Raw genomic sequence first — 25,339 nt, 5'->3', positions numbered from 1 at the left:
CATACTCAGAAACAGGTTTTCAGTAAAAGATTGAAAATCCAATAAAACACAGGGAAGATTGAAGCGGATTTCTAGATGTATTCGACGCGTACTTTTGATTTCAGGTTGAGGTGGACGTTTTTCGAACTGACAAAACTAGTGTCCAGGTCAGCGCGGTCACAAAAGTGACTATGTCCCTTTAATTTTGTCTTCGCTACACGTTTTCGAGATCAAATATGGCTGCCAGATGGATTCTATTGATCTGATCAAACATTACAATCAATTGAGTCGTCTACAAGGAGATTTAAGAAATTATCTGTTTATTCAGTAAAAGACCTAGTTACAGCACACGAGAACGACAGGTAAAAACGCGTTTCTCGGACGTAAATAAAAACCTAAGCTGTACAAATGTTACAGTGGAGATCATGTTTTTAGGTCTACGATGTCAGATTGATCATCACTATTATTACTCGGCGGCCATGTTGAGTCTCGGGGGAACAAAAAGCTTTGTTTTCGCAAGGCAAGCCTCGGCCAGACGCGAATTCAGTGCGAGGCTTGCCGTAACATGGCCGCCGTGTGATAAAGGTCTATGAGACTCACAGTTTGTCTGGGTGCCCTGTGATGAGGCCCAGGCCAGTAACTATAGTAATAAATAACCTGTACTGGTGATAACTCGGATGATTTTTGTTTAAGTTGTGAGCAAGTTATTCTCTACTTCGACTTCTCAATCTACTTCTCTCCTCCGGATGATCACACCAGGCGCCCAGCTGAGACTCTGAATTCCAACCCATTTATAAATGTAGCAATTCCTGCATTATCCTGAGACGCTAATTGTATCGCTATAAACAAGCTAGTAGTACTAAACATATCATACAGTTCTGTTAACCTATTTATATTACAGCATGTTTGCGTATTTTGACCCCCGGGGTACTTGTATAACCAAGTTGTCCCCCCCTACTCCCCTCAATCATCCCCTTTTCATTCAGCCCCATTCGATGGTACCTGTAATGTTGCTAATTTTCAAGAATCCTCTTGGTAATTCCTGAAGCGCTATTTTACCAATACCGTAAAATTACTTATACAGTCGAATAAGATCCTAGAGTCAGTACTGCAAGAAGTTAGAAATTCAATTAGCTGGCAGGTTACTCGTTACTATAAAGCCCAGTTTTCATATGTCGGAAAAATCCCAGACGATCGCAGATTTCACTGTTTCCCGACCGTCCCAGATTTTGCCGAGATATCGGGACGTTTGAGGTATTCATCGGCGACAGACGCCATTTGCATTTGTCGGAAGACGATTGGTAACGAGCTAAAACTGTCATCGCCGTGCTCGAAAGTACAAATTTGAGGAATGATCGCCAACTATCGCAGAAATCTGGGACACGTTGTGAAAATAGAAACACTCCCGATTTTTCCGATTCGGAAAACTGAAATCCCCGCTCGTCTGGGATTTTCCCGACATATGAAAACGGGGCTATAAATATTTGAGTGGTTTCCTTTTTACAAAGCGACCGTTTAAAACAGGTCAAGACAATAGAACAGCTCGTTGAGACTTAGTAAAGGTGTCCGCGACCGTTTAATAGGGGTAAAAAATTGCAGTAATTAAGGGAAATAATTTCCGGGACTTTGACAACTGACCGCTTCTAATAATAGAAAGTGACCGCTTGATACGGTGCCGCTTAATACAGGTTCGACTGAATACGCCCTGTCGATCAAATGAGCTTTTTGGCTTGTTTCCGGGTAGAGCTTATTTACTAGAGGGAATTATGCGCGGGTTTGACAATAAAAACATCTAGAAACACTAATCTAACCTTTTAAACAAGGACCCGCACTATAAAAAGGATAGTTTCTTCCACCTTTGTCACCTTTTCCCCGCTGTTCAACGTGTGATTAGTGATGAAGGCAAAGAATACAGTAAACTGTGAATCCGTTTTCTAAGAAATAAATATTATTTCGTCTTTTAAAGTTATAGTCTAAGGTTCAAAAGAAGATTTTTGACGAAAAACACTTCAACTTCAGCCGAAACACCTCTTCCTTTTCTGAGCAAATCCGGCTTTAGCAGTTTTCGCGATAAAAACTCGAACATCAATTTCAAATTTATTCTCTCAATATTGTATTACATGTTGCTGCACGTGCTATGCGAACTTAACAACTCGGTGTCTATAGTGAAATGATTCACGACTTGGCCTGGCCAAGGACCTTTTTAGTGCGGGTCCGTGGTAAACATCTATTACAAACATAATCACGAGGGCTAATATATTATGGGAGGCTTTTTATCGTCGGCGATTTTTTTGGGGGGAGGGTACGTGTTAAATATCTAACCCAAACATATTCACGACGGCTTACGGATTATCGGAGGGATTTTATCGTAAGCGATTTGGTGGGGGTCGGGGGATATTTGGGACGGGGGATTTCTACCCAGGGAGGGCTTACATTTGTACTGTAGTTAAAGTATCATTCTTTAAGAGTTATGCTTATTATCTTGATATCTTCGTATGGTTTATCATCTTTAGGGTTTGTTTTGGCTTTGCTGATATTTTGCACCACGTCCATTCCCTTGGTAACACGTCCAAAAACCGTGTGCTTGTTGTCCAACCAAGGCTGAGAGAAACAGACGAAACAAGAACCATCACAAACTGAAATATAACCTTCAAAAACTCATCAATAAATAATTCAAAAGTCCATTGACCTATCAAATGGTCGATAAAACATGACGTGCAGTGGTTTTAAAACCCGATAAAACCTCCTCCTTAATAGTATGCGGTGTTTAATGTTTTTCTCGTATAGTAATTTCCAACGTTCACAAAAACATCATTGTTATGAACTCTCTTGACACAAGCTTTTCCAGGAATGTTTTTGAAGCCGTTCAAAAAACTCGCAGCACCTGTTTTATTGGGTCTAAAACAAGAGAGGACATTACTTTAAACTATCTTATTACATGCAGAAAATTTATTATTTTGTTTATTAAGCAGAGACTAGACTGTTTACAGTCCCCAATTTTCCATCCCTGGTGTAACCTACCTCCTGACACCCTGGCCGCCCCCTCTTTCAAAAGTTGCTCTCTTGTTCAGGGATCTTAAGGACGGTGCCTACTAATGCCGAAGTATTTTTGCACAGTTTATGACTATGTGGGAAAAGAAGACCTTAGCGAGGGCTCTTGGAATCCACAAAGAAAATTGGGGATAACCACGCATTTTTGTTTTTAGAGATAATTATGCAATAATTACTCTGAAAAGCAGTAAAATACAAAGCAATGTTTGGCGTTTTATTCCAAATTGAAGCTTTATTATCTCTGAAAAATGTAGGTTACCCCCAATTTTCTTTTTGGATACCAAGAGAGCTTGCTAAGTTCTGCTTTCTCCGCACAACCGCGCAAAAATATCCCTGTATTAGTAGGCACCACCAATAGGAAACCCGAGTATCTCGAGATGCGCCAAACGTATGCGGAGTAACAAAAGTGGGCACCATTTAGTGAGCGAGACTCCAATTAACGCGAATTGAAGAAAAATTTAGTTTGCAATAATTATTCGGTCTCGATTTCTATGCGTGTCAGTTGATCCGGGCTTCGCCCTCATCAATCTTATTGTCAAATACCACCGTTTACAGCTTACCGTTGGCACGACTGTGATAAAGAACTGCGACCCGTTTGTGTTTGGCCCAGCATTAGCCATGCTGACTGTGAAGGGCCGATCATGTCTTAAATTCCGATGAAACTCATCTTCGAACTCTCCTCCCCAGATGGATTCACCTCCAGTACCATCCCCTAGAGAAAAAATCAACACAATGTAAATTAGAATGTTGGCTTCTATCGGGAGGCAATCCAAGCAATGCTCACAGTGTATTTTGACTGACGTTAAGTGAAAGTCGAGTTTTTTTAATTGGTATTGCGTTGAACACACTGATAGAGCGGTTTTGAATTGAGAGTAAAGTAGGTTCGCGTTTGCTTTGGTTTTGCATTACTACGCTCTGTGATTGGTTAGAAAAACTCCCGCCACTTTCTCAACCAATGGAATCCAAACCAAACCAATCGTGTTTTGGCCGCACGCGTTTTCCCGCGCTTGACGCCAGTTAGATGTATTGGCTTCGAATTCTGATTGGCTCGTTGAGTTGTTTACATCTGTTGCGATTGGCCAGAGTAATTACATAACTTTGGTTTTGGTTTTACGACACTCAGTTGGAAACCGCTCTATTACTTTCAACCAACAATATCTTACCAAGAGGATCTCCTGTCTGGATCATAAACTCATGGATAACTCGATGGAATATGTGTGTGTTGTAGTAGCCATTCGTACAGTGCGTTGAGAAGTTTTCCACTGTCTTGGGACACCTAGGAAAAACAACACTTGCTACTTAATCCAGGCATCTTCATCAGCTGAACTAGCCTCCTCAGAGGAGAATATTATCACTGAGCATACTGAACACACCTGACCAGTGTTTGTTTGCGGCGATACTGTTATTGTAATAATCTGTAATAGTCCATTTTTTAGTAGTGTGCTTAGTGACCTGGCCTTGGATTGGAAGTGAGGCTGGGGGTGACCTTGTTTTGACTAGTTAGCATAAGAACAGGATGATCTACCTATTAAAAGCAGTGAGGTATATATCAAAACAAGGTCACCCCCAGCCTCACTTCCAATCCAAGGCCAGGTCACTAAGCACACAACTGTAAAATGGCCTATTGTCATCTCGCGGTGAAGCAGGGCAAAAATTCCTTTCCGAGGGCAAGACGTTTCTAGGAAGAAGTGCCAAAATTAATGGGCCAATTCCGAGTTTCTTGAACCTCATTGTAAAAGCGAGGCTAGGTGCAAAGGTTTTATCATGAAAATTAGTTTGTTTTCATTAGAAAAACTTTGCACCCAGCTCGCCATTATTATGAGGTTTACAGCAACTTGGAAATGGCCTATTATTAAAGTAAATATGTATGGCAATTTCCACTGTTTTCAAAAAAGACGTCACATTTTTGGAAACATGAACTTCTAAATTGCAGTGTTTTTTGAACAAGTGGAGAGAACATTTTCGTGTACCAAAAATGGTTACTGCTATTAAAAGGGACTTAAGCAACAAAGACGGGAACGCTGACGAAAGCGTCACTTGAAAAGATAAATTCACGTTATCTGAAGTACTGCGCAGTTTTTCCAACTAGTTCATCGTGAGGTGACCAGGCGACGCAAAGACGTGCACCAAACTTTATAACGCAAGTTCAAAGCCAGTATTTTTTAGCTCATTAAAGCTGTTTTTCCCTACGTTCCTGTTGCGCTGGCCGTTGTAGATGTTTAAGGTCACGATTTTCAGAAAGCAAACGTCAGTTTTTTGTGTGCAAGAACTGATGATTCAAATGATGTCAACAACCCAACACGGCGGAAATTTTAAAGCGATCACATGTGATAATTATATATCACGATCACATTTTGACAGAGCCTGAAACGCAACGTCCATGTTGTCAAAAGAAATATTAAAACGACTCATGTATTTCCAACTGTTTAACGTAAATTTATTCCATAGCGGAGGTTTCATTGAAGAATTCCCTAAGTAAAGTCCAACTTACTCTTTGGAGAACAGTTTAATGCAGATGTCACCCATGGTTGTGTGAATGACAACTTCTTCAGGGAGTTTCTTGGTTCCTTCAGAGCCCTGGAAGCGTGGGAAAAACAAAGTTTAAATGCTCTTACGTCAAATCTACTACCTTTCCCCTTTACATATGATAATAAATAAATAAATAAATAAATAAATAAATAAATAAATAAACAAACAAACAAACAAACAAACAAACAAACAAATAAATAAATAAATAAATGACTAAATGATAAGGTCCTTCAAGTAGTTCGTTTTTCTGGGTTGATACTTCATATCCTAATAAGATTAAATTTAGAAATACAGTTGACTCTAAAAATAAGCGTAAAAACGGAACGACGTTTCGGTGTTATCTTGGCACAATTAATTTATTATATTTCACACCTTTACTTTCTGTACAAATTATCTTTTCTGTTACATTCTTTATTTGATAATGGTGCCAAGATGACACCGACACGTCGTTCCGTTCATATGCTTCAAATAATGGTAATAGGACTGAGTGGAGTCTATTCGGTCATACGAGTGATTAACAAAACACGCGGTCGTCCGATTTGTCTAATCACTCGTACGATTACAGGCCGTAGCAGACGCCACAAAGACCTGTTACCAATTAATCATAACCATGACAATTTCCAAAAAAATGTAAAAAACAGTTGGACATCACGGACGGAAGAGTTCTTCCTGCAAAGTTACTGTTGCTATAAAAATTGTAATTATAATTGTGATTGGTGGATTTAGTGTGGGGTTTTTAATGTAATTTGCTCATTGAATTGTCCGATTACACTATCCGACTGATGGAGGCAAATTAATGTTAGATAGATAGACTACAGTCAACGATTCGATTACAGCTTTGCAGGATAATTAGTGCAAAACAGAGCAGTTTTTGAGCCAATCATATTCAAGGAAATTGTAATAGGCCATTTTGAAAAATACCATAATATTCTGCGAGCTGTTGAAGTAACCACGTGTTCACGAAATGCATCGCCTGCAGGAAAGATTTCCTTTGTGTCAAGAACCAAAGACAAAAGAAATGCAAAATTGTTGAGGTTTATCCTACTTGCTGAATATTATGGTACTTTTCGAGGTGACCTCATGATTAATTAAGGGAGCAGCTGTTGGCTTCTTGTGATTCATGTTGGCAGGGAAGTGGTCAAAACTACTATACTCAAACAGGACCCACCAAACCCCAAAATAAATGGTGGTCTCTGCCTGCACCCGCCTTCCTCAACCTCAAAAGATGGTGTCTTTATTGCATAGCCCCCCCTGTATCCAGCGGTAAAAACTAACGATGAGATTCTAACCTCACTTTTCTTGTTTATCTAGCAATGCTGACTTTTGCTAGCTGAATATTTCTGTGTCAATTCAAATTTTAAAGGCAATAACATTTTGTCCGTAATGTTCACGAGGTAGGTGGTGTCTTCGGTGGCCCCCCCCCCCCCCCTACCCCAGACAAGGTGGGTCCTCTTCGAACAAACTTGTTATGACCAGTTCCATTAACAAACAAAGTATGCACGAGAAACGTTTTTAAATAGCCAACTCAAGCCCAGTAAGATAACGTGACAAGGACTTTTAATGATAGGCTTTCAATGAAGCTTTGTGCAATGATTTGACCACTCATTTTTTGTTACAAAAAATGTTTGCTACAAAACTTGTCCAGCTCACAATGAATGAAAAAGAACAATGCTGTGCATCAGCTTTTAGTGTCGCACACTTCAGTTGCAATCAAGGCACGGGAAAACCTTGAGCATATCAGGTTTAGTGTGCAATGAAAAATAAGGTTAGGTCCAAGACACCTTTCCAAGCCGTTTAAGCCTGGTTTACACGTACGACGCAAGCATAAAAATAAGCACAAGCACAAGCACAAGGATGTTTACGCGTGCGATAAGCATAAGCATAACGTGACATACGCAAGCGCAGAAGCAAACAAATTTTGCGCAATCGCGCAGCCGGGCTGCCTTTTGGCGCGAGATTTGATTCCAACATGGCGGAAAATGGCAACGCACGAGTAACTAGATTGTACGCTGACAACTTCTCACTGTTTCTCAGTTTCCTTTCCTTGCGCTTATGCTTATGCTTGCGTCGTACGTGTAAATCAGGCTTTAGCACAAGAAACCTACGTGTAAACTGGTGCGACGGAAGCATAAGCGCCTTGTGCTTGCGCTTGTGCTTATGCTTGCGTCGTCCTGGTTTGCACTTACGACGCAACGCAAGCACAAGAGAATGGAACGATTTCCATTCTCTTGTGCTTGCGTCGTTGTGTCCTACATGTAAACCGGGACGACGCAAGAATAAACACAAGTGCAAGGAAAGGAAACTGAAAAACAGTGACAAGTTGTCAGCGTACATTCTAGTCCGCCATGTTTGAATCAAATCTCGCGCCAAAAGGCAGTCCGGCCGCGCGATTGTGCCAGATTTTTATGCTTTTCCGCTTGCGTATGTCACCTTGAGCTTATGCTTATCGCACGTGTAAACATCCTTATGCGATGCTTATGCTTGCGTCGTACGTGTAAACCAGGCTTTACATATTGAGTGTCCTAAAACAAAGACCATTTCTAATCAATCTAACTAAAAAGAAAACATAAAATACCAATCAGTCGTACATCAGCGCGACTGTTTGTAAATGGCGCCAAGCGCGGGAAAACGCGTCCTAGTAAGTCATGATTGGCTTTGATAGTTTGACTTCTAGTGTGTTGAGAGAGCGGCGGGAGGTTTTTTTAGTCAATCACGAAGCGTTAGTAAAGGGATTACTTTCGCTAACACTAAGTTGAAACCAGTCTATTGTGCACAGGGCGAAAGGACTCAGATAAGAGGTGAATGACAAGTCTTACAAGCATTTACAGTCAACCCAGGTCACGCGTGAACAGTATTTCCAAGAATGAAATGAACATTCGAATTTCTCTTTGTAATGTCCGACGTGTGAATGGAATGTTGGACATTTCTCCGGACATCGTTCCGAAAAAGACGCATTAACTGAAAAAAAGATTCAAAATACTTGGGAAACAAATGTGAATCTTGAAATATTCAATTTTGCAATGTAAAGAAAAATTCACAGCTTCATACCGTCAATAAGCTAGGGAAATTTATACGGGAACTCTGAAATCTCGTTGGCGATTTTCAAAACTGACATGTAAATTTCAAAACTCCGTTCAAATTTCAAAAATATCGTTTACGCGTGATCTGGGTTGACTGTAATCTGATTGCTTGTGGAGCAATCTAAAGAAGGAGGGTGGAGGGGGGAGTCGTCACCCACTATTATCTTTACTGAAATGTGCGGGTCCCAAGCAGCGCATGGTTTTGAGTCATTTAGGATTGAAATTGCCATGCTGTTACCTCAATTTGGTAGGTTTTTAAAGGAACTATGACACTATGAAAATGATAGAAAATGACGTATGTTTTTTTTTTTATAAAAAGAGGATCAAGATTTAGCGAAGCGCATTGCACACCCCATGTTGTGTAGCTTGAATTGCACAGTGGTCAAAGAAGCAAGAGGAAGAAAAAGAAAGGGAGCACCCCCAAAAAAACAAACAAAAAAAAAAACAAAAAAACAAAACAAAACCAAACAAAAAAAAAAAAAAATGAAGGAAAAAAAGCGACTTACTTGAGTAGCTGCGAGAATTTCTTCTCTGGATGGCTTCTCGTTAAACACATCACGGTCACTATCACCACTAAAATGAAAAAAAAAAGGCCAAATGTTTACTAACACTATCTTCAAAAACTCATTAATAATTCATAAGCCCAATGACCTAACAAATGGTCGATAATACATCATGTGCAGTGACTTTATATCGATAAACCTCCTCCTTATTTTTATGCGGTGTTTTATCGGCTGATAAAACACTCCTCATTAGTATGCGGTGTTTTTCTCGTATGCTAATTTCCAACGTTCACAAAAGCATAATTGTTATGAACTCTATTGACACACGCTTTTCCAGGAACGTTTTTGAAGCGGTTCAAATAACTCACAGCACATGTTTTAGTGGACCACTCGGTTGCGCTTCGTGGTTTTAAACCCGATAAAACACTCCTGCTCGTTTTTTAAACATTACATAAAGACCAGTATATTATACACGAGCCAAAGGTGTAAGTTTATTCAATAACGGTGCATTGGTAGATAGAATTGACAAAACCGGAAAAAGACAAGCCTGCACGGGTTACATAAAATAAACCTAAAATACAACTTTATCTTGTACAGTCAACCCACGTCACGCGTGACCAGTATTTCCGAGAATGAAATGAACATTAGAATTCCTCTTTGTAATGCCAGGGCATTTGAATGGAACGTTGAAAACTCCCGTTCAAAAAAGACGCATTAACTGTAAAAAGAGATTCAAAATACTTGAAATACCTAATGCTGTAATGTAAAGAAAAATTCATAGCTTCATACCGTCAATAAGCTAGGGAAATTTCTACAGGAACACGGAAATCTCGTTGGCGATGTTCAAAACTGACATGTGAATTTCAAAACTCTGTGCAAATTTCAAAAATACCGGTCACGCGTGACGTGGATTGACTCTAATACTACAACTCACCTTAGATCAGGCTGCCTCGTGGAAAAAACGTAAAACCTGTTTTTCTTGGATGCTGTGCAGAATAGCATTGGGTCAGGGCCTTCACTTTGAAGGGAAGGGTTTTCTGATGCTTCCATTTCCTGTCCGAAGGTAATCACACAATTATCGTCAAGCTATTAACACTAACATCAGACCTATAGAGCGGTTTTTAATTGAGTGTCGAAAGTAACTTCACGTTTGCATTGGTTTTTCCTTACAACGCTCAATGATTGGTTAGCATAACTTTTGTCATTTTATTAACCAATGAGAAGTAAAACCTAAACTAATCGTGACTTGCACGCACGTTTTTTCCCGCGCTTGGCGCCGGTTACACGTGTTTGCTTCAAATTGTGATTGTTTCATTGCGCCGTTTACCTTTGTTGTGATTGGTCAAAGTAATTAGCCTGGTTTTGGTTTCACGACACTCAAATGAAAACCGCTCGAACAAAATTCACCACTGAAGTCGGTGCTTTGCGGGTCTTTGACACAATAAAGTGGGTGCATTTGTTGAAGTTTAGGTTGATTTTTAAATTAAATTATTATTTGTTGCACTTTTGATAAAACCAAAAAAATCAACCTAAAGTTCTTCATTTTATACCTTCCGCTTCTAAAGAAAGAGAGAAGAAAAGTTCACATGCGTTTTAAATTTTGTTGTTGTGCGGTAAATTGGCAATCTCAGCGATAATTGTGCTTGCAATTTCAATTTATCACCACTTACGCTACGCCCAACTGCCATCACTTGCAGCAATTATTATCAAACTCCGCTCAGTATTGTACGAATAATTATGATTCGTGAAATGAACGTACACTTTTCGCAGGGTATTGGTATAGTTGTTTGTGAGGAAGCCAACTGTGGGTCTTTTCATTGGCAAGCACGTTTTCTTTGTTAACGATTACACAGTTGTAAGACAATTGTCTGTTTAGATGGTCAGTGGAGGGTATTGCCATTCGGAAAAAAAACTGGTGCTGCATCGGTGGGGAGTAGAAAGGAACGTTTCGTTTATCAACAGAGTTGATAATTAAAGGAAAATAACATTGCGAGTGAAATGGTTAAGGTAAAGCAGCTGCGAAAAAAAACTTTTTCAAGTGAATTTAATACAGTGAAGGTCCTTAAAAAAAAACTGTGTTGGCTGCAACACTTGTCCAGCTAGCGACGAGTGTAAAAGGACAATGTTGTGCAACAGTCTTTAGTGTAGCACACTGCAGTTGCAATCAAGACACTGCAAAGCCTTGAGCATATCAGGTTTAGTGTGCAAGAATTTATAGGAAGGGTCAACCTGTATGGCTTTCGAAAATGGATAAGGAGACCTTAGATTACAGTGTGCTGGGAGCACTTGTCTTCTTGTCCTCACATCACAACTGTTTAACTGTTGCAAATTAACAAGTTTCTCATGGCTTGCGGTTTTCGCTCCTCACTGAATTCAGTGTGCGCTATGTAAACAAGGAGAGCATAGAGACTACTGAAAGTTTGAGATAACAGACCAGCAGACATCTAACGAGGTTCAAGAGGGCCTCTTCACAAACAATAAAAACAAAGAAAGATCCCCAGCACAGCTTTTCTGAACCCTCTTATACTGTAGTCTATTTTGGACTATATATCTGGGATAATGATTAATATATTCAGAAATTGTTGTAAATTTACCAGGTATTTTCGCCGAAGTTATTTTATGCAACATCTTGAATAGAGCGCTTGGGAGATTGGGGTTCTGCAAACATTGCGCCCTGGCTCAAGAGCTCTGTTCTCTAAATATCGAGAATGAAGCAATGAATTCAGTAGAAAGTTTATAAAAGTGCATTGAACATTGCTGGCGATGCTTTGCCGCTCGTACGTAGGTATTGCTAAAAATGACTGGCCGTTTCCCTTCGAGTGTCGTAAAACTAAACCCGAAGTATTTACTCTGGCCAATCACAGACGTAGACAGCGCAATGAACCAATCAGAATTGGAAGCAAAAACGTGTAACCGGCGCCAAGCGCGAGAAAACGCATGCGAGTAAGTTGTGATTAGTTTTGGTTTCAATTCTCATTGGCTGAGAAAGTGGCGCGGATTTTTCTAACCAATCACGGAGCATAGTAAAACAAACGAAAGGGCACGCTTATTACTTTCGACATTGAACTGAAAACCGCTTATATGGACCCTCTCACGAAAAAAACCTTTAGGACTTAGAGTCTATTGGAGAATGCTTACCATAGTAACGGCGGCCTTAGCTTTCTTTCCCTTGCCTTGGTGAAGCGCTAATTGAGTGAAGCGCACATTTTCCATCTAGAAAGAATGCAAATAGCGTGTAAAAAACAATACAAAAGGATGTTAAACAAGCATGCTTTGGATATAAGATGATAGATAGCCAACGAGGCATGTAGTACTGACATTAACAGAAAAGTGCCTTCGAGTAAAACAAAATATAACAATGTAACAAAAAGAGGTTCAAAAAATATGTTTTTGTTAAAATACACTCTATACATAAATTGCTGTTTATTAGTCTTGAATTCATATAGTGTTAAAAACAACGTGATATCGTCAGGAATTCCAATTTTTGTAGTCTCCAAAAGAATGAAGGCCATAAGGAATGGACTAGCAGTGCAACTAGTTTTTTTTTTCGGGGAGGGGGCCAGGGGGTATAGTAATATCCCAGTCGCCTTCTGCATTGTGCATCACAGGGCTGGGAAGACTATTCGTACCAAAACACTGTAACTTGTCACTCTTACCTTGCCTATTGTTCTTACACATCTGTTGGTGTGTAGATTGATAACTAGAAGACAAAATAATGAACTTATTTGTAACAATCCCGATCATACTGCTATCGTCTGTTCATAAAACAACAAATTCTTAGCGTAAACTTCAACTTCTGCTTCCACCTTTTCCGGCTTTTCTGCTTTGCACATCATTTCCTCCCTGTTAATATTTGAATAGACTAGTACGGGTACATTTGTTTTGTTTGTTTGGTTCCCTGAAGGATTAAATATTTAATGACTTCGACCTTCTGAAAGTCGCTCGTTTGTCACTCTTTTCGGCATATAAGAAGCCGACTTGAGGCAAGTCTAGTAATGACTACATAAATGTAAATATATGAAACATATATTTTGAACTGCGGATGAAAGGTGAAATAGAAGAAAGATTCTCGCAGTTACTATGCAACTTAAGCGGTTGCGAAAAGAAAACCTGAAAAAAAATTCAGGCTTGAACGGGATTCGAACCCATGACCTCTGCAATGCCGGTTGGCTTGATAGCTCAGTTGGTAGAGCACTGCACCGGCATCGCAGAGGTCATGGGTTCGAATCCCATTCAAGCCTGAATTTTTTTCAGGTTATCTTTTCGCAACCGCTTAAGTTGCATAGTAACTGCGAGAATCTTTCTTCTATTCCATGACTAAACCCCTTGGAGTTTCCTGCCAGCATCAGGCTTTGTGTTTAAATAACTTTTATAAAACAACAGCAACAACAACAAAATTCTAATACATGCAGGACATGGGGGTGAAATGGTTAGAGCCGTGGATATCAGATTTAATGGTTGGTGATTTGAGGCCTGGGGCGCATTTCTTGAAACTCCGATAACTCACTGGTCTGGACCCAGAAACTAAATAACGTCTCCGTGTTCCTCGACAGAAATTCAATGAGAATGATGTATTATTCAGTAATGACACAGGCAAACTCGGAAAAAGAAATTCCGAGTGCTCCTATCAGGAGTCGAACCTAAGACCTTCCGATTACTAGTTCGGATGCTCTACTACTGAGGTTAATGCCCTTAGCTCCCAGGGAATTTTTCTTGCAACTTGTCTCGCAATTTCGTTGCGCCGTTGTGACACAAGTTGCCCGAACATGTCTCGCAACGTTTATGGTGCAGTTACCATTGCGAGAAGTAGAACCGACTTCTCGCAACGATTACGGCAACAACAAAATTGCGAGACATGTTCATTTTAGAGCATGTTACACTAGGCAACGATTCGTGCAACTTGTGTCACAACGAAGTTGCGAGACGAGTTGTAAGAACAATTGCTTAGTGTAACAGCGCCTTAACGGTTGGTAGAATCTTGAGCTTCAGAGTCCGCATGTTATTGAAAGGTACAGTAAGAAGAGCAGTATCAATACTTTAAGTTGGTTCACCTCCACAAGCAACAAGCCAATGAGCTGGATGTATTGCCACTACTTTGCTTGTCTTAAATTAGATATAATTTCACACAAAGTACTAAGAAACACACCTTTAATACCCAGCATTGTAGCGTATAGCAGAAAATGTCCACTTTCATCAAATACTTGTTGGAGAAATCAAACAAAATTAATGTGAATAACAGGTCGTTACCCGTACATGGGTACATGGACAGGGGGGGGGGGGGGCTCCCATATAAAAGTGACGGGGGTGATCGTCAAAAATTTTGGCATTATATGACATAAGCCCCCTCCTTCCCTCCTGTCTAATAATCATAAACCCCCCCATAAATAAGGCCTGAAATTAGATAAGCCCCCAGGGGGCTTAATAGTGCTTTTATGAGCCCTGATTGCGATAAAACAAACGTTTTGTCTTTGTCTTTTCTCCCAGTTCTACAATTTTCTTCCCTCCACAAATCCCAACACTTGCAATTTCCAATTCGACCTGGAATGCACCGACACATTTGAAATGAGCTTCAAGAGGTCTGTTGAGCTCTGTGGGTTAACAGATTACTTTAACATTTTTTTTTTGCATGTTATGAGTTTGAACAGAGGTGTTAATTATGCTTATAAGGAGTTTCTTTCGATAGGCATTTAACGATAAAAACTAGCGATAAAAAGGAACAAGGTTTCGACCCCTCTGAGGTCACTTTCAAGCTATACGAAAGCGATTGAAAATTAGCATATATAGCTGAAAATTTTGAAAATGGGAATATTTTAAAGCAATTAAAAACAATAAAATATGTAAACGCTACGTGTTACAAAATGAAAATGGCAAAACTCTAAGGAGTAGAAGGAGTATTTAATACGAAAAGGAAAGGAAGAAAGAAAGAACGAAAGAAAGAAAAAGACAAGAGAAGCACGGGAAAGGAAAAGAAAAGAAACGAGAGGAATGAATGGGAAGGAAAAGAAAACATGAAAACGAAAAGAAACTTACAATTAGGCCTTCTTAAACACTCTTAAGGCCTGTTTAAACGGTTTCAACATTTGCTTCAACATGCGTTCAACACAGTTGTTGAACCAAATGTTGGGGGCGTTTGAACAGGTCGTTCAACATTGCTGAAAGCGTAAAAAATGTTGAAAGTTTGTTGAAGGTACATGTTGAATCAAATTTAAATCGGTTTTTAAAAGCTTTCATTCAGCATCAATTCAACACTTTCTTTGTTCTTGAAAATGTTGAATGGCGTTGAAACCGTTTGAACACTCCGTTCAGTTTTCGTTTTCAACATTTGATCAACAGCCGTTCAACTTTTGTTGAACGAATGTTGGTCAAATGTTGAAACCGTTTAAATGGGCCTTAAACCATTAAGTTTATCAATACAAGCACAGCATTTCATGTCATTACCTACATTGGAGAACCTCAAGGTATCAGTTTTCTCTAAATCCCGTTCTATCGCCATTCGTCTACCAAACTCCATATCAGGCAGCTGCTGCTTTTGCTGAAAAAAGAAAGAAGCCAAACCATAGTAGTCAAGTTAATAAAATCTAACTATACACTGTGAGGGTTTTATTTTCAAATGATGCATTGGCATCATCATAATCATCATTGTCATCATCTCCATAATGCTCATTGTTACTGGCATCATCATCATCATCATCATCATCATCATCATCATCATCATCATCATCATCATCATCATCATCATCATCATCATCATCATCTTCATCATCACCATCATCATACTAAGACTTGAATGGTATCTCAGTGGATGAAAGGTTATTTTTTGTCCACACCACTGGCTTTTGCTTTTTTTTTTTTGGCGGGGGGGGGGGGGGGTGTTTACGGGCTAATTAACACGTACAGTTGTACTGATCTGTCGCCCCAATTAGTAGCTTCAATTGCACAGGCCAATAGGCCATTTCCAAGTTGCTTTGAACCTCCTTATGAAAACGAGGCTACGTGCAACGTTTTTGTTATGAAAATTAGTTTTCATTCATATGCAAACAAAACTAATTATCATATGAAAAGATTTGCACTTCGCCTCGCATTCTTAGTGAGGTTCACAGCAACTCGGAAATGGCCTATTTACCTGTTAGAATTTGCCCTCTCTTCTTCTGTTGTTGTAGTGCCAGGTGAAAATCGACCTCAAAAAATCTGCAGCACTTTCACAGATTTGCATATAAATCAGGCCACATTTTGCCCATTTTCTAAAGACATATTCTTTTTGACAGATTGGGTCAAATTGGCCCAATTGATAGTCACTATTGGCATGCCTAAATAGCATCAAATTTTTAAACTGTCCTTGTAAAATTCATCATATATAATTAATACAAGTAAGCCCGTAGTACCTGTTGCATCTCGCTGAAGATTTGTAGTGACTCATCAAATACTCTAGTCTTCTTTCCAGTCAAAAATCTAAACACTCTGACCTACAAGTGGTGAAACAGTGTAAAGGGGAAAGTCACACGGGCTGTGCGCATGAGCTGGCCAGTACTTAGAGCAAATAAGACCGACCAAACACCTCTAAATGCACTGTATGCTGTTCTTTCAAAATAGGTTTGGAAAAAAAGAGAAGTACATGTAGACATCAAAATGTTTTATTGTCAGACAAACAACTAAATAATTTATTTATTTAATAAATTAAAAGCACAGGTCTGACAATTTTTGACAAATGGTTGATTCACTTTAACTAGAATATTTAAATCCATATATAAAATTATTTAATATGTAATGTACTGCCTTCTCACCGAAAAGATGTCTAATAATTAATCTTCAGAGCTTTCAAACAACATCGCACAATGGGAAAGAAAAGGTTTTCTATGATGTTGTAAGTGCTTTTCTTCCAGACCGATGGAAGAAATGTGCATTACATGGATTTTGCATTTGCTTTCAACAAGCTTGCACATAACTGGAGATTAAGAGTGGCAAATTGAATGGGAGTAAATTAAAGATTTCCCAAGCTCACATAATTACCTTTTAAGTCCTGCCATTTCATTAACTTGCAGGTATACAAGTTCTTGCAGCTAAAATTAGGTTTTAAAAAAAGGCTTTTCTCTCTTTTTGTTTGTGTGCATTGTGGGGTGATCACAATATAAGAAAAAATAAAATAAATAAATGATTTTTTTTAGTATCTTACCTTCCTATCTGTTGCCAGTGTAACAAATAATTTTCCATCAGGTGAAAATGTTAAGGACATTGGCACTGTCTTGCACTGAAACAAGTTCAAAATCTTAAGTCAAACCACTGTCAGCAAGTCATGATTGCTTTTGGTTTGGCTTCCCATTGGTTGAGAAAATGGCACACACCTTGGCAACCAATCATGGAGTGCAGTAAAGCAATACTGTTCAGCAAATGCAAAATTTCTTTTGACACTCAATTGAAAAACACTTTTGACCATTTTCCTTCTTCCTTATTCTTATGATTAACTCTGAAAGTACCACAAGCCTATTCTGTAACTCCATATTAAGGAAACATGGAAATAACAGCTGGCCGGTCGCGCACCCTTTCGCATCTTGAAAAAAGGATAGTTGCACAGGGCAATTATTCAATGAAATAAGATAATACACACTAAATGATGAAGTCCTTTTCCCACAGCCAGCATATTGCCCTATTCCAAGCATTTCTCTTACATGTTACTCTGTCAAATTTACCAAATGCAATTCCTCTGCAGCCTTCTGTCAGGCTAGTGGCCTCTACAAAAATTTCCTGATCTACATATCACACAACATCTCTGGTCCACAACAAAATCTAACAAGCTCTCTGTGGTGTCATTAAAAATTCACTCACCATAATAAATTCAAAGAGGTCTGTATCAGTTTTGTACTCAAAGTCAACATTCTTGGGAAAGGCAAGATCATGTTTGATACCAGACCAATACTCCAACATGCCTGCCTCATCAGCTGATACAGCAATATCATAAATGGCATTGTACTATAAGACAAAATGCAGTATGTGTCTTTGCGTAACTTAAATAACCACATTCTACCAGTAAACTTGTCACATTTTCTTCCAAAACATTAAATTAATAATTGAAAATGATCTTAAAAACCAACAAAGTGGATTGTTCATTTGGCGATTCAACCAATTTTCTAACACATGATTATATTTTTTGTCAAAGTAAAAGCATAGAAGTACCTTGATAAATGTAACAGGTTTAGTGTGGAGATTCAGTGTGTGGAGAGGTGTGCTTGTCCCTCTTCCATCATAGATGTAAATCATTCCTGTCTCCTTCTCTGAGCTACAACAAAAACGCAACCAACCATAGATGTGAGATTGGGGTAAAGTACATTGAGGTGGGAATGAAGGTTGACCCACTGAGTATCTAGGGACAAACAGTAAGAACCCCAAGATGGGACACTACGAGCACAAAATTAGGAAACAAGATCAAATATAGATGGAACATTCGAGAACTAGGAGTAAACATAGGAGATGATCTAGGGATGAAATTATAGTGACGAATCTTGAGATGCCAAATTATGCCCCAGGATGGGAATCTGAGGATGTGGGAAGTGAGATTGGGATCCAGGATGAAATAGGAATGTGGGGAATAATTATGGCTTCATGAGCCTGGGACCCACAATGAGATATTAGGGATGTTGAGATACCAGATTATGACCCAGGATGAGAAACTGAGAATGTGGCAAGTGAGATCCAAGGTAATTTGAGCACTGGGTTTCTGGGAGCACAGAGTTTGGAAATTATGAGAGACTACAAAAAATTATAATGGTGACACAAGTAAGAACCAAAGTGACACACTGGTAATGCAACATTAGTTCCAATGACAAGGCAGTGGAACTGTTGGAACATGGATTGGGTCCTGGGGTGAGGCATTGGGCCTGTGGGGACACAAAAATGATAATCAGGATAAAGCGCTGGGGATGTGGATACAGCAGATTGGCATTCAGGAACAGGCATTGGGGATATTGGAGGAGTGGCAGGGGGACCCAGGAATGGTGTCCAGTAAAAACCATTGAGGGTGTGGGGACAAAATTGAGACACAGGATGAGGCATTTGGGATGTGAGGTGACAATAGTGATGCCGAGAAAGAAGCATGAAGGATGTGGGGTGACAAGATTGGGATTCAGCATGAGGCATTGCAGATGTGGGGACACAAGATTGGTGTTGAGGCAGAAGCATCGAGGATGTTAGGTGACAAGATTGGGATTCAGCATGAGGCATTGCAGTTGTGGGGACACAAGATTGGTGATGAGGCAGAAGCATCGAGGATGTTAGGTGACAAGATTAGGATTCAGGATGAGGCATTGGGGATGTGAGATGACAAGACTGGGTTTCAGGATGAGGCATTGGGGATGTGCAGTCACACGACTGGGATTCATGATGAGGCATTAGGGATGTGCGGTCACATGATTGGTGCTCATTTAAAGAAACATTGAAGATTTGGAGTCACAAGATTGGGATTCATGATGAGGCATTTGGGGTGTGGGGTCAAATGATTGGTGCTCATAAAGAAACATTGAGGATTTGGAGTCACAAGATTGGGATTCATGATGAGGCATTTGGGGTGTGGGGTCAAATGATTGGTGCTCATAAAGAAACATTGAGGATTTGGAGTCACAAGATTGGGATTCATGATGAGGCATTTGGGGTGTGGGGTCAAATGATTGGTGCTCATAAAGAAACATTGAGGATTTGGAGTCACAAGATTGGGATTCATGATGAGGCATTTGGGGTGTGGGGTCAAATGATTAGTGCTCATAAAGAAACATTGAGGATGTGGAGTGACAAGATTGGGATTCAGAATGAGACATTGGAGATGTGGGGTCAAATGATTGGGATTCAGGATAAGGCATTGGGGATATGGTTACAAATGATTGGGATTCAGGATCAGGCATTAGGAATGTGCGGTCACATGATTGGTGCTCATAAAGAAACATTGAGAATTTGGAGTCACAAGATTGGGATTCATGATGAGGCATTTGGGGTGTGGGGTCAAATGATTGGTGCTCATAAAGAAACATTGAGGATTTAGAGTCACAAGATTGGGATTCAGGATGAGACATCTGGGATGTGGGGTGACAAGACTAGGATCCAGGATGAGGCATCGGGGATGTGGGGTCACAAGTAAAATTGTGCTGACTGCATGTAAAATCATGTAACATTCATCCATTCTGGGTGTCTGCAGTTATCATAATCAGGTGCTGCTTTTTGAAAATGTATTGTAAGTTGTAGTATACAGTAAGGACCAAGATAGGTGTTGAGGAAGAAGCACTGAACATGTGGGGTCACAAGGATGCATCTGGAATGTGGGGTGACAAGCCTGGGATTCAGGATGCAGGCATTGGGGATGTGGGACACAAGACTGGGGACCAGAAAGATGAACTGGGGATGTGAGACAAAGGATTGGGAACCACAATGAGACATTGCGATTTGGGGAGACACGATTGGGAACTAGCATGAGATGTTGGAGATTTGGGAACACAGCATTGAGACCAAGATGAGAAATTAGCTCTGTGAACATAAGGTTGGCATCCAGGATGGAACTTTGAAAAAGTGGGGAAAAGCATAAGGGATGTGGTGATGCAAGATTATTTCTCAAGATAAGACACTGTGAATATTACAAAACAAGCGTGGGAACCATGATGACATGTTGAGGGTGCAGGGAGACAAGACTGGGTTTGAAGATTACATATTGGGGATGTGAAGACACAAGAAAGGAGGCATTATGAAGCAGTCAAAAAATGCTGACAAAAGACAACAAGGCACTAAGAATTCCTTCCATGGGGAAGGCATGCATATTTTCTGGATAATACACTGTTAATAAGGATTACTTACCATGCTACAGCAGCTACTGCTGCTCCAGGAGGAAAAATCCATTCACACTGTCCAGGAACATATTCTAATCTCAACATGTTTATCATATCTAGCAAGCAACCATATATCAAAGTACTTCAGACTTTTCAATATAAAAATTATGTGGGTAACATAATGGTCAACTTTGTCAACTTTAGGAGAAGTCCATACCTGTCAGACACTGAGTTACTAATTAAAGATTTTCAAACATACAAAACCAGTTTGAATTATTGTTAAAAAATCACCAGCTACTGGGTGGCATTATTGAGAGGGTTGAAAAGGATTTCCAATCTCACCAAAATTAACAACATCAAAGACTTTGAGTGATTTATCTTCAGCTGTGGAGCACATGATCTGTCCATCAACACTTGCAGCAATACAGTGAATAACTCCTGCATTATTAAATGAATAGAAGTCAGTGAACAAGGACATTTATCTGTCACAACATTCGAGCCATGGCCAGAGCTGTCATCAAGCTTTAAAGATGCCAGTACAATATAAGGATTAGATATGGGCATGTACACAATAGGAGCTAAAAACAAAGAAAGTTGAGCATCCTCCTATATCATGGTAAGTAATCTTAATAAAATTTTGAGGTAGGCCTGGCAAATACAGTGTATAGGTTAAATTATATGTAGTACACAGCATAAAAACATGCATGAAGTGGGCCAGAAATGTATCCTTCTGCTTGTTAATAAATGTAATAGACTTTTGTATTCAAAAAGTGTTTGGAGTGTACATGACTTTTAAATCTTAAATAAATAAAACCTTAAATCCAGTACCAGGTGTCTGTAATTGCAAGGTATAGGAGACATACTGTAGTTTGAGAACTCTCTCACCTAGATGTGCTTTGAAGTGCTTTACAAATTCTATTCCCTCTTCTTGCTTTTTCCAAAACTTGACATGGCCATCACAACTTGCTGTGATGAGAAATTCTGTTCTGTGAACATAAAATTAATGTTTGATGGTTATCATAACAATGTAACATCCAGTAATCCTGTTAGCTTTCCCCATGTAACGCTGATTTCGAGCATTGTTGCCATGGTGAACCATTCCAGTGATTATCATGAATATTGCCCACGGGGCAATCTTGCAATCGTGCTGCTCGCATTTTGACCTCCTCCTCCTATGATGCTGACGCTGGGTACTTGTTACAACAACTTGGTTGAAAGACCTGATTGCCCAGCGTCAAATTCAAGTAACTTTAATGGTGTTCAAAGCTCTTAATGATCTGGTTCCTGACTACTTACTTACTTACTTGTCCCACCGCGGTGAATTCGCGACAACCACGTTCGGCAAAGACGAGGTTTTACCGCGTGCAAATGGTCCCATAGTTTCGAGCGGTACTGTATCCTCTATGTTTACTGAGTGCAGTACGCCACCCTTTGTCTTAGGGGACTCTTTAGTTATAGAGGTGCAACTCTCTGCAACAGTCTACCCTGCAGTCTTAGGCAATTGAAATCTCTAAATCCTTTCAAGCAATTGTCAAACCATCATTTTAGTTAATTAAGTTAGATACACGGCATTCATGGAAAACAGGTGTAGTTTAGTGTAATTATGAGTAAGACTTTTTAGATATGTGTTTATTGTTATTAAATATTGTTATACAGTTGTATTTTATATTTTACCAAAACTTGATGGATTTTTACTATTTTAAAATAAAGATTTGAGATTGAGATTGAGATTGGGGACAACGTGGGAGGAAAGGGGAGGGGAGAGGGGGGAAGGGGGGGGGGGGCTCCAACGCTCAGGAGGATCAAGTCCAACAAACTTCTTCTGGGAGCTTAATCTGACCACACTAGAAACTGTAAAATCAGGTATATTTTGTGTCTGTTTTTAGTAAACAGGATTGTACTGTACATGTAGAATGTTGAACAGCACTAAGACAACAAATTTGATTTAAACACTTTGTAAACATCCAAGTGAGCTGGTTCAATGAGAGGAGAAGAATAGTGGAAGCTGGTGACAATAACAATAACAGAGAGCTCAATGTCCAACTTTAAAGATAACAATGAAAACAAGAGCCAAAGGTTTACCACTAGCTCTTACTCCTATGCAAGGGGTGGGAACCACTGCGCACTCTGAACTACTCTGCAGCACTGGTAATTTTGATTATTTATTTATAGTTTCAATCAAGCCATTCAATCTTCAATAAAATTTAATACCGATATGAGAAACTTACACAGTAACAAGAATGTGTGAAATCACATCTCTGTGCATGAAACTCTTCTCATAGGACTCAGCTGATGGGATATTTCCCAGGTAGACTTTCTCAAACTCTAAAACTAGAATGAAGATTGAAAGCAACAAGTTATGTTAACTGTCCTTCTTACCATGGTACCTGAAATTGTGCAGTTCCAGAAAAAAATCCATACCCACCCCAAGGAAGGTCATCGGAAATCCCTTTGGGGAGGGGGAGGATGTCCTAAAAGCCAAAATTTTATGAACTTAAACTGGAATTTCCTGGGGGGAGGGGGTGCAAAAAAAAGCCTTCCATGGGGGGAGTATGGATATTTTCTGGAACTGCACATTGTCCTTTTCACCCAGTAAAATTTTAACAGCTTTGCTTAATAGTGGATGCATGACATGTGCAATGATCACTGAAGAGAAAATGTCTTGATGTTCAAACAAATTCTCCCAACAAGTAATGTAGGAAATGTATGGAAACAGTGTTTTCAGGAGAATTTGCATTTTGATGTTGCAGTTTACAGGTAAACTCATAAGCAGCATGCAAATTGACCATCTGACTGTTAGCATGACTTTGCCCAGCTGATTTTAACATCTCGACTGTCCTTTTACATACATATAAAAAGAACTTATCAAAAAACTGGATCAGAGTACTTGCATTGGATAATGCATTTGTCAGTGTTTTTATTGGTTTAGCGATCGTGAAATATCAGCCATTACAGTATACCATGCAAAAGGAATAATGGTCTTCTGGTCTTTCTTGCAAAATAGAATCATCAAGATCTAGAAATTTTTTTTTTTATATTTCTAATACAACAGGTATTCCACTTGCACTTCCTGGATATGGGATAACTGTGCTATAGCCAACTCAGTGTTACCTACCTCACTGGCTATCTATAATAGATTGTATCCAGTGTGCCCTTATTAAATATTACAGCAGTTACCAATAACACGCGACCTACGGCATTCAAAAGAGTCGGATAAAGTTGCGTTTTGGTGGACGTCAATCAAAGAAAAGCCGTTGAAATTATTTTGAATTCTGACAGGATTCCAAGGTAACCCGGCAAGAAACTAAGAATTTTACCTCCCTAAGAGAAGGTAAACTTTATTTAAATTGATTCTCGAGCCAGATCAAGTGCAAATAAAAGGTATTTTTGAATTAAAAATTTCAATTTCACTGCACGTGATAATTTTCTCGCTTGCACGCATTGCTGATTTAATTATCAGGTGTAGCGATTTCAAATGTTTCATAAAAAAAATATGGCTTCGTCTAAACAATGCCCATTTTTTTTTGGATAACCTGGCTTGGAAATCAATTTTCATTAAGTTTATCACCCATCAACGGATAAAACTGTCAATTTCTTGGTTCTGTTGCCTTAAAATGTTCTCAGAATTCAAAATGATTTCAACGGCTTTTCTATGATTGACGTCCACAAAAACGCAACTTTATCGGAGTCTTTTGAAGGCGATAGGTCGCATGCTATTGGTAACCGCTGTAATAATTGCAAAATACCCAAGTTACCTTTCCTGCCCAGATGCATCAACCTGTCACCTGCCTGTTCAAAATCTAATGAAACCCCTGATTGCCCTGAATATAAATGTAATGTTCAAGCCTTCCAACTTCAAGTTGGCTGTAAAAGAAATAAGGGAACTGTGTATACTGAAATCAAACCTGTCGCCATCAACTTGGTTTATATATAGTGATCTGAGCACTGAAAAGCTTCTCTTGAGCCAAGAAGTTTAATTTATTCCGAGAATGGTAATTTGCTGAGGTCTCACACGTCTGTTCCAGCTATCGTCACAACTGTCGTAATCTTTTGCATTATATAGATCCAATATAGTCAAGAGTCTACCTGTAGTGTTATTAAAATTTGTCCCAAACAGTGCAAATGCACGTCACAAACTACTTGCTTTTCAATACCCCATTTTCTCTGGCGTGATTTTGTTCCTTGAATCAATTTTTCCTAAAGAAACTTACCTCGTTTCTTTTTCGGTTTAGGTGGAGGAGCGGGCATAGGACCAATCACCTCATCATCATCTTCTTCATCGGCGTTATTATTCGCGTTCAAAGCACGTTTTCTTGTACCTACGTCCGCCATTTTGAAACAGTAATGAAATCCTTGCTGGTCAGTGATCTTATCTCTGTAACATGTGCGCGGACATGTT

At 39.4% G+C, this 25,339-nt stretch overlaps 1 protein-coding gene and 1 non-coding gene across 2 annotated transcripts; one reads left to right on the top strand and one right to left on the bottom strand.

Moving 5' to 3' along the window:
• Positions 1–282: 282 nt before the first annotated feature.
• LOC146477638 (peptidylprolyl isomerase domain and WD repeat-containing protein 1-like) lies at positions 283–25,309 on the bottom strand. Its single transcript, XM_085113105.1, has 19 exons — positions 25,152–25,309; positions 23,169–23,271; positions 21,826–21,926; positions 21,283–21,378; positions 20,969–21,056; positions 18,311–18,413; positions 17,963–18,106; positions 17,313–17,387; positions 16,525–16,605; positions 15,581–15,674; positions 14,289–14,342; positions 12,799–12,842; positions 12,281–12,355; positions 10,077–10,195; positions 9,146–9,212; positions 5,522–5,607; positions 4,194–4,306; positions 3,591–3,742; positions 283–2,580 (listed from the first exon to the last, which is right to left on the bottom strand). The coding sequence occupies exons 1-19, from the start codon at positions 25,270–25,272 to the stop codon at positions 2,434–2,436; spliced, it is 1,863 nt and encodes a 620-aa protein (XP_084969231.1). The 5' UTR covers positions 25,273–25,309; the 3' UTR covers positions 283–2,433.
• On the top strand, positions 13,311–13,383 carry Trnaa-ggc (transfer RNA alanine (anticodon GGC)). The gene has a single exon. It is a non-coding gene; the product is annotated as a tRNA-Ala (tRNA).
• Positions 25,310–25,339: the final 30 nt, after the last annotated feature.

This window comes from Pavona decussata, unplaced genomic scaffold (assembly GCF_977016875.1).
Source record: "Pavona decussata unplaced genomic scaffold, jaPavDecu1.1 SCAFFOLD_69, whole genome shotgun sequence".
Classification (NCBI taxonomy): domain Eukaryota; kingdom Metazoa; phylum Cnidaria; class Anthozoa; order Scleractinia; family Agariciidae; genus Pavona; species Pavona decussata.
Note: the sequence above shows the minus strand (reverse complement) of the source record. Positions and strands in the feature narration are given on the sequence as shown.

Coding starts and splice junctions, on each gene's coding strand:
- LOC146477638 (XM_085113105.1), bottom strand. CDS start 25,272: ATGGCGGACGTAGGTACAAGAAAACGTGCTTTGAACGCGAATAATAAC. Junction 15,675..16,524: donor TCTTCAGCGAGATGCAACAG/GTACTACGGGCT, acceptor TTCTTTTTTCAG/CAAAAGCAGCAGCTGCCTGA. Junction 9,213..10,076: donor ACGAGGCAGCCTGATCTAAG/GTGAGTTGTAGT, acceptor TTTTCATTTTAG/TGGTGATAGTGACCGTGATG.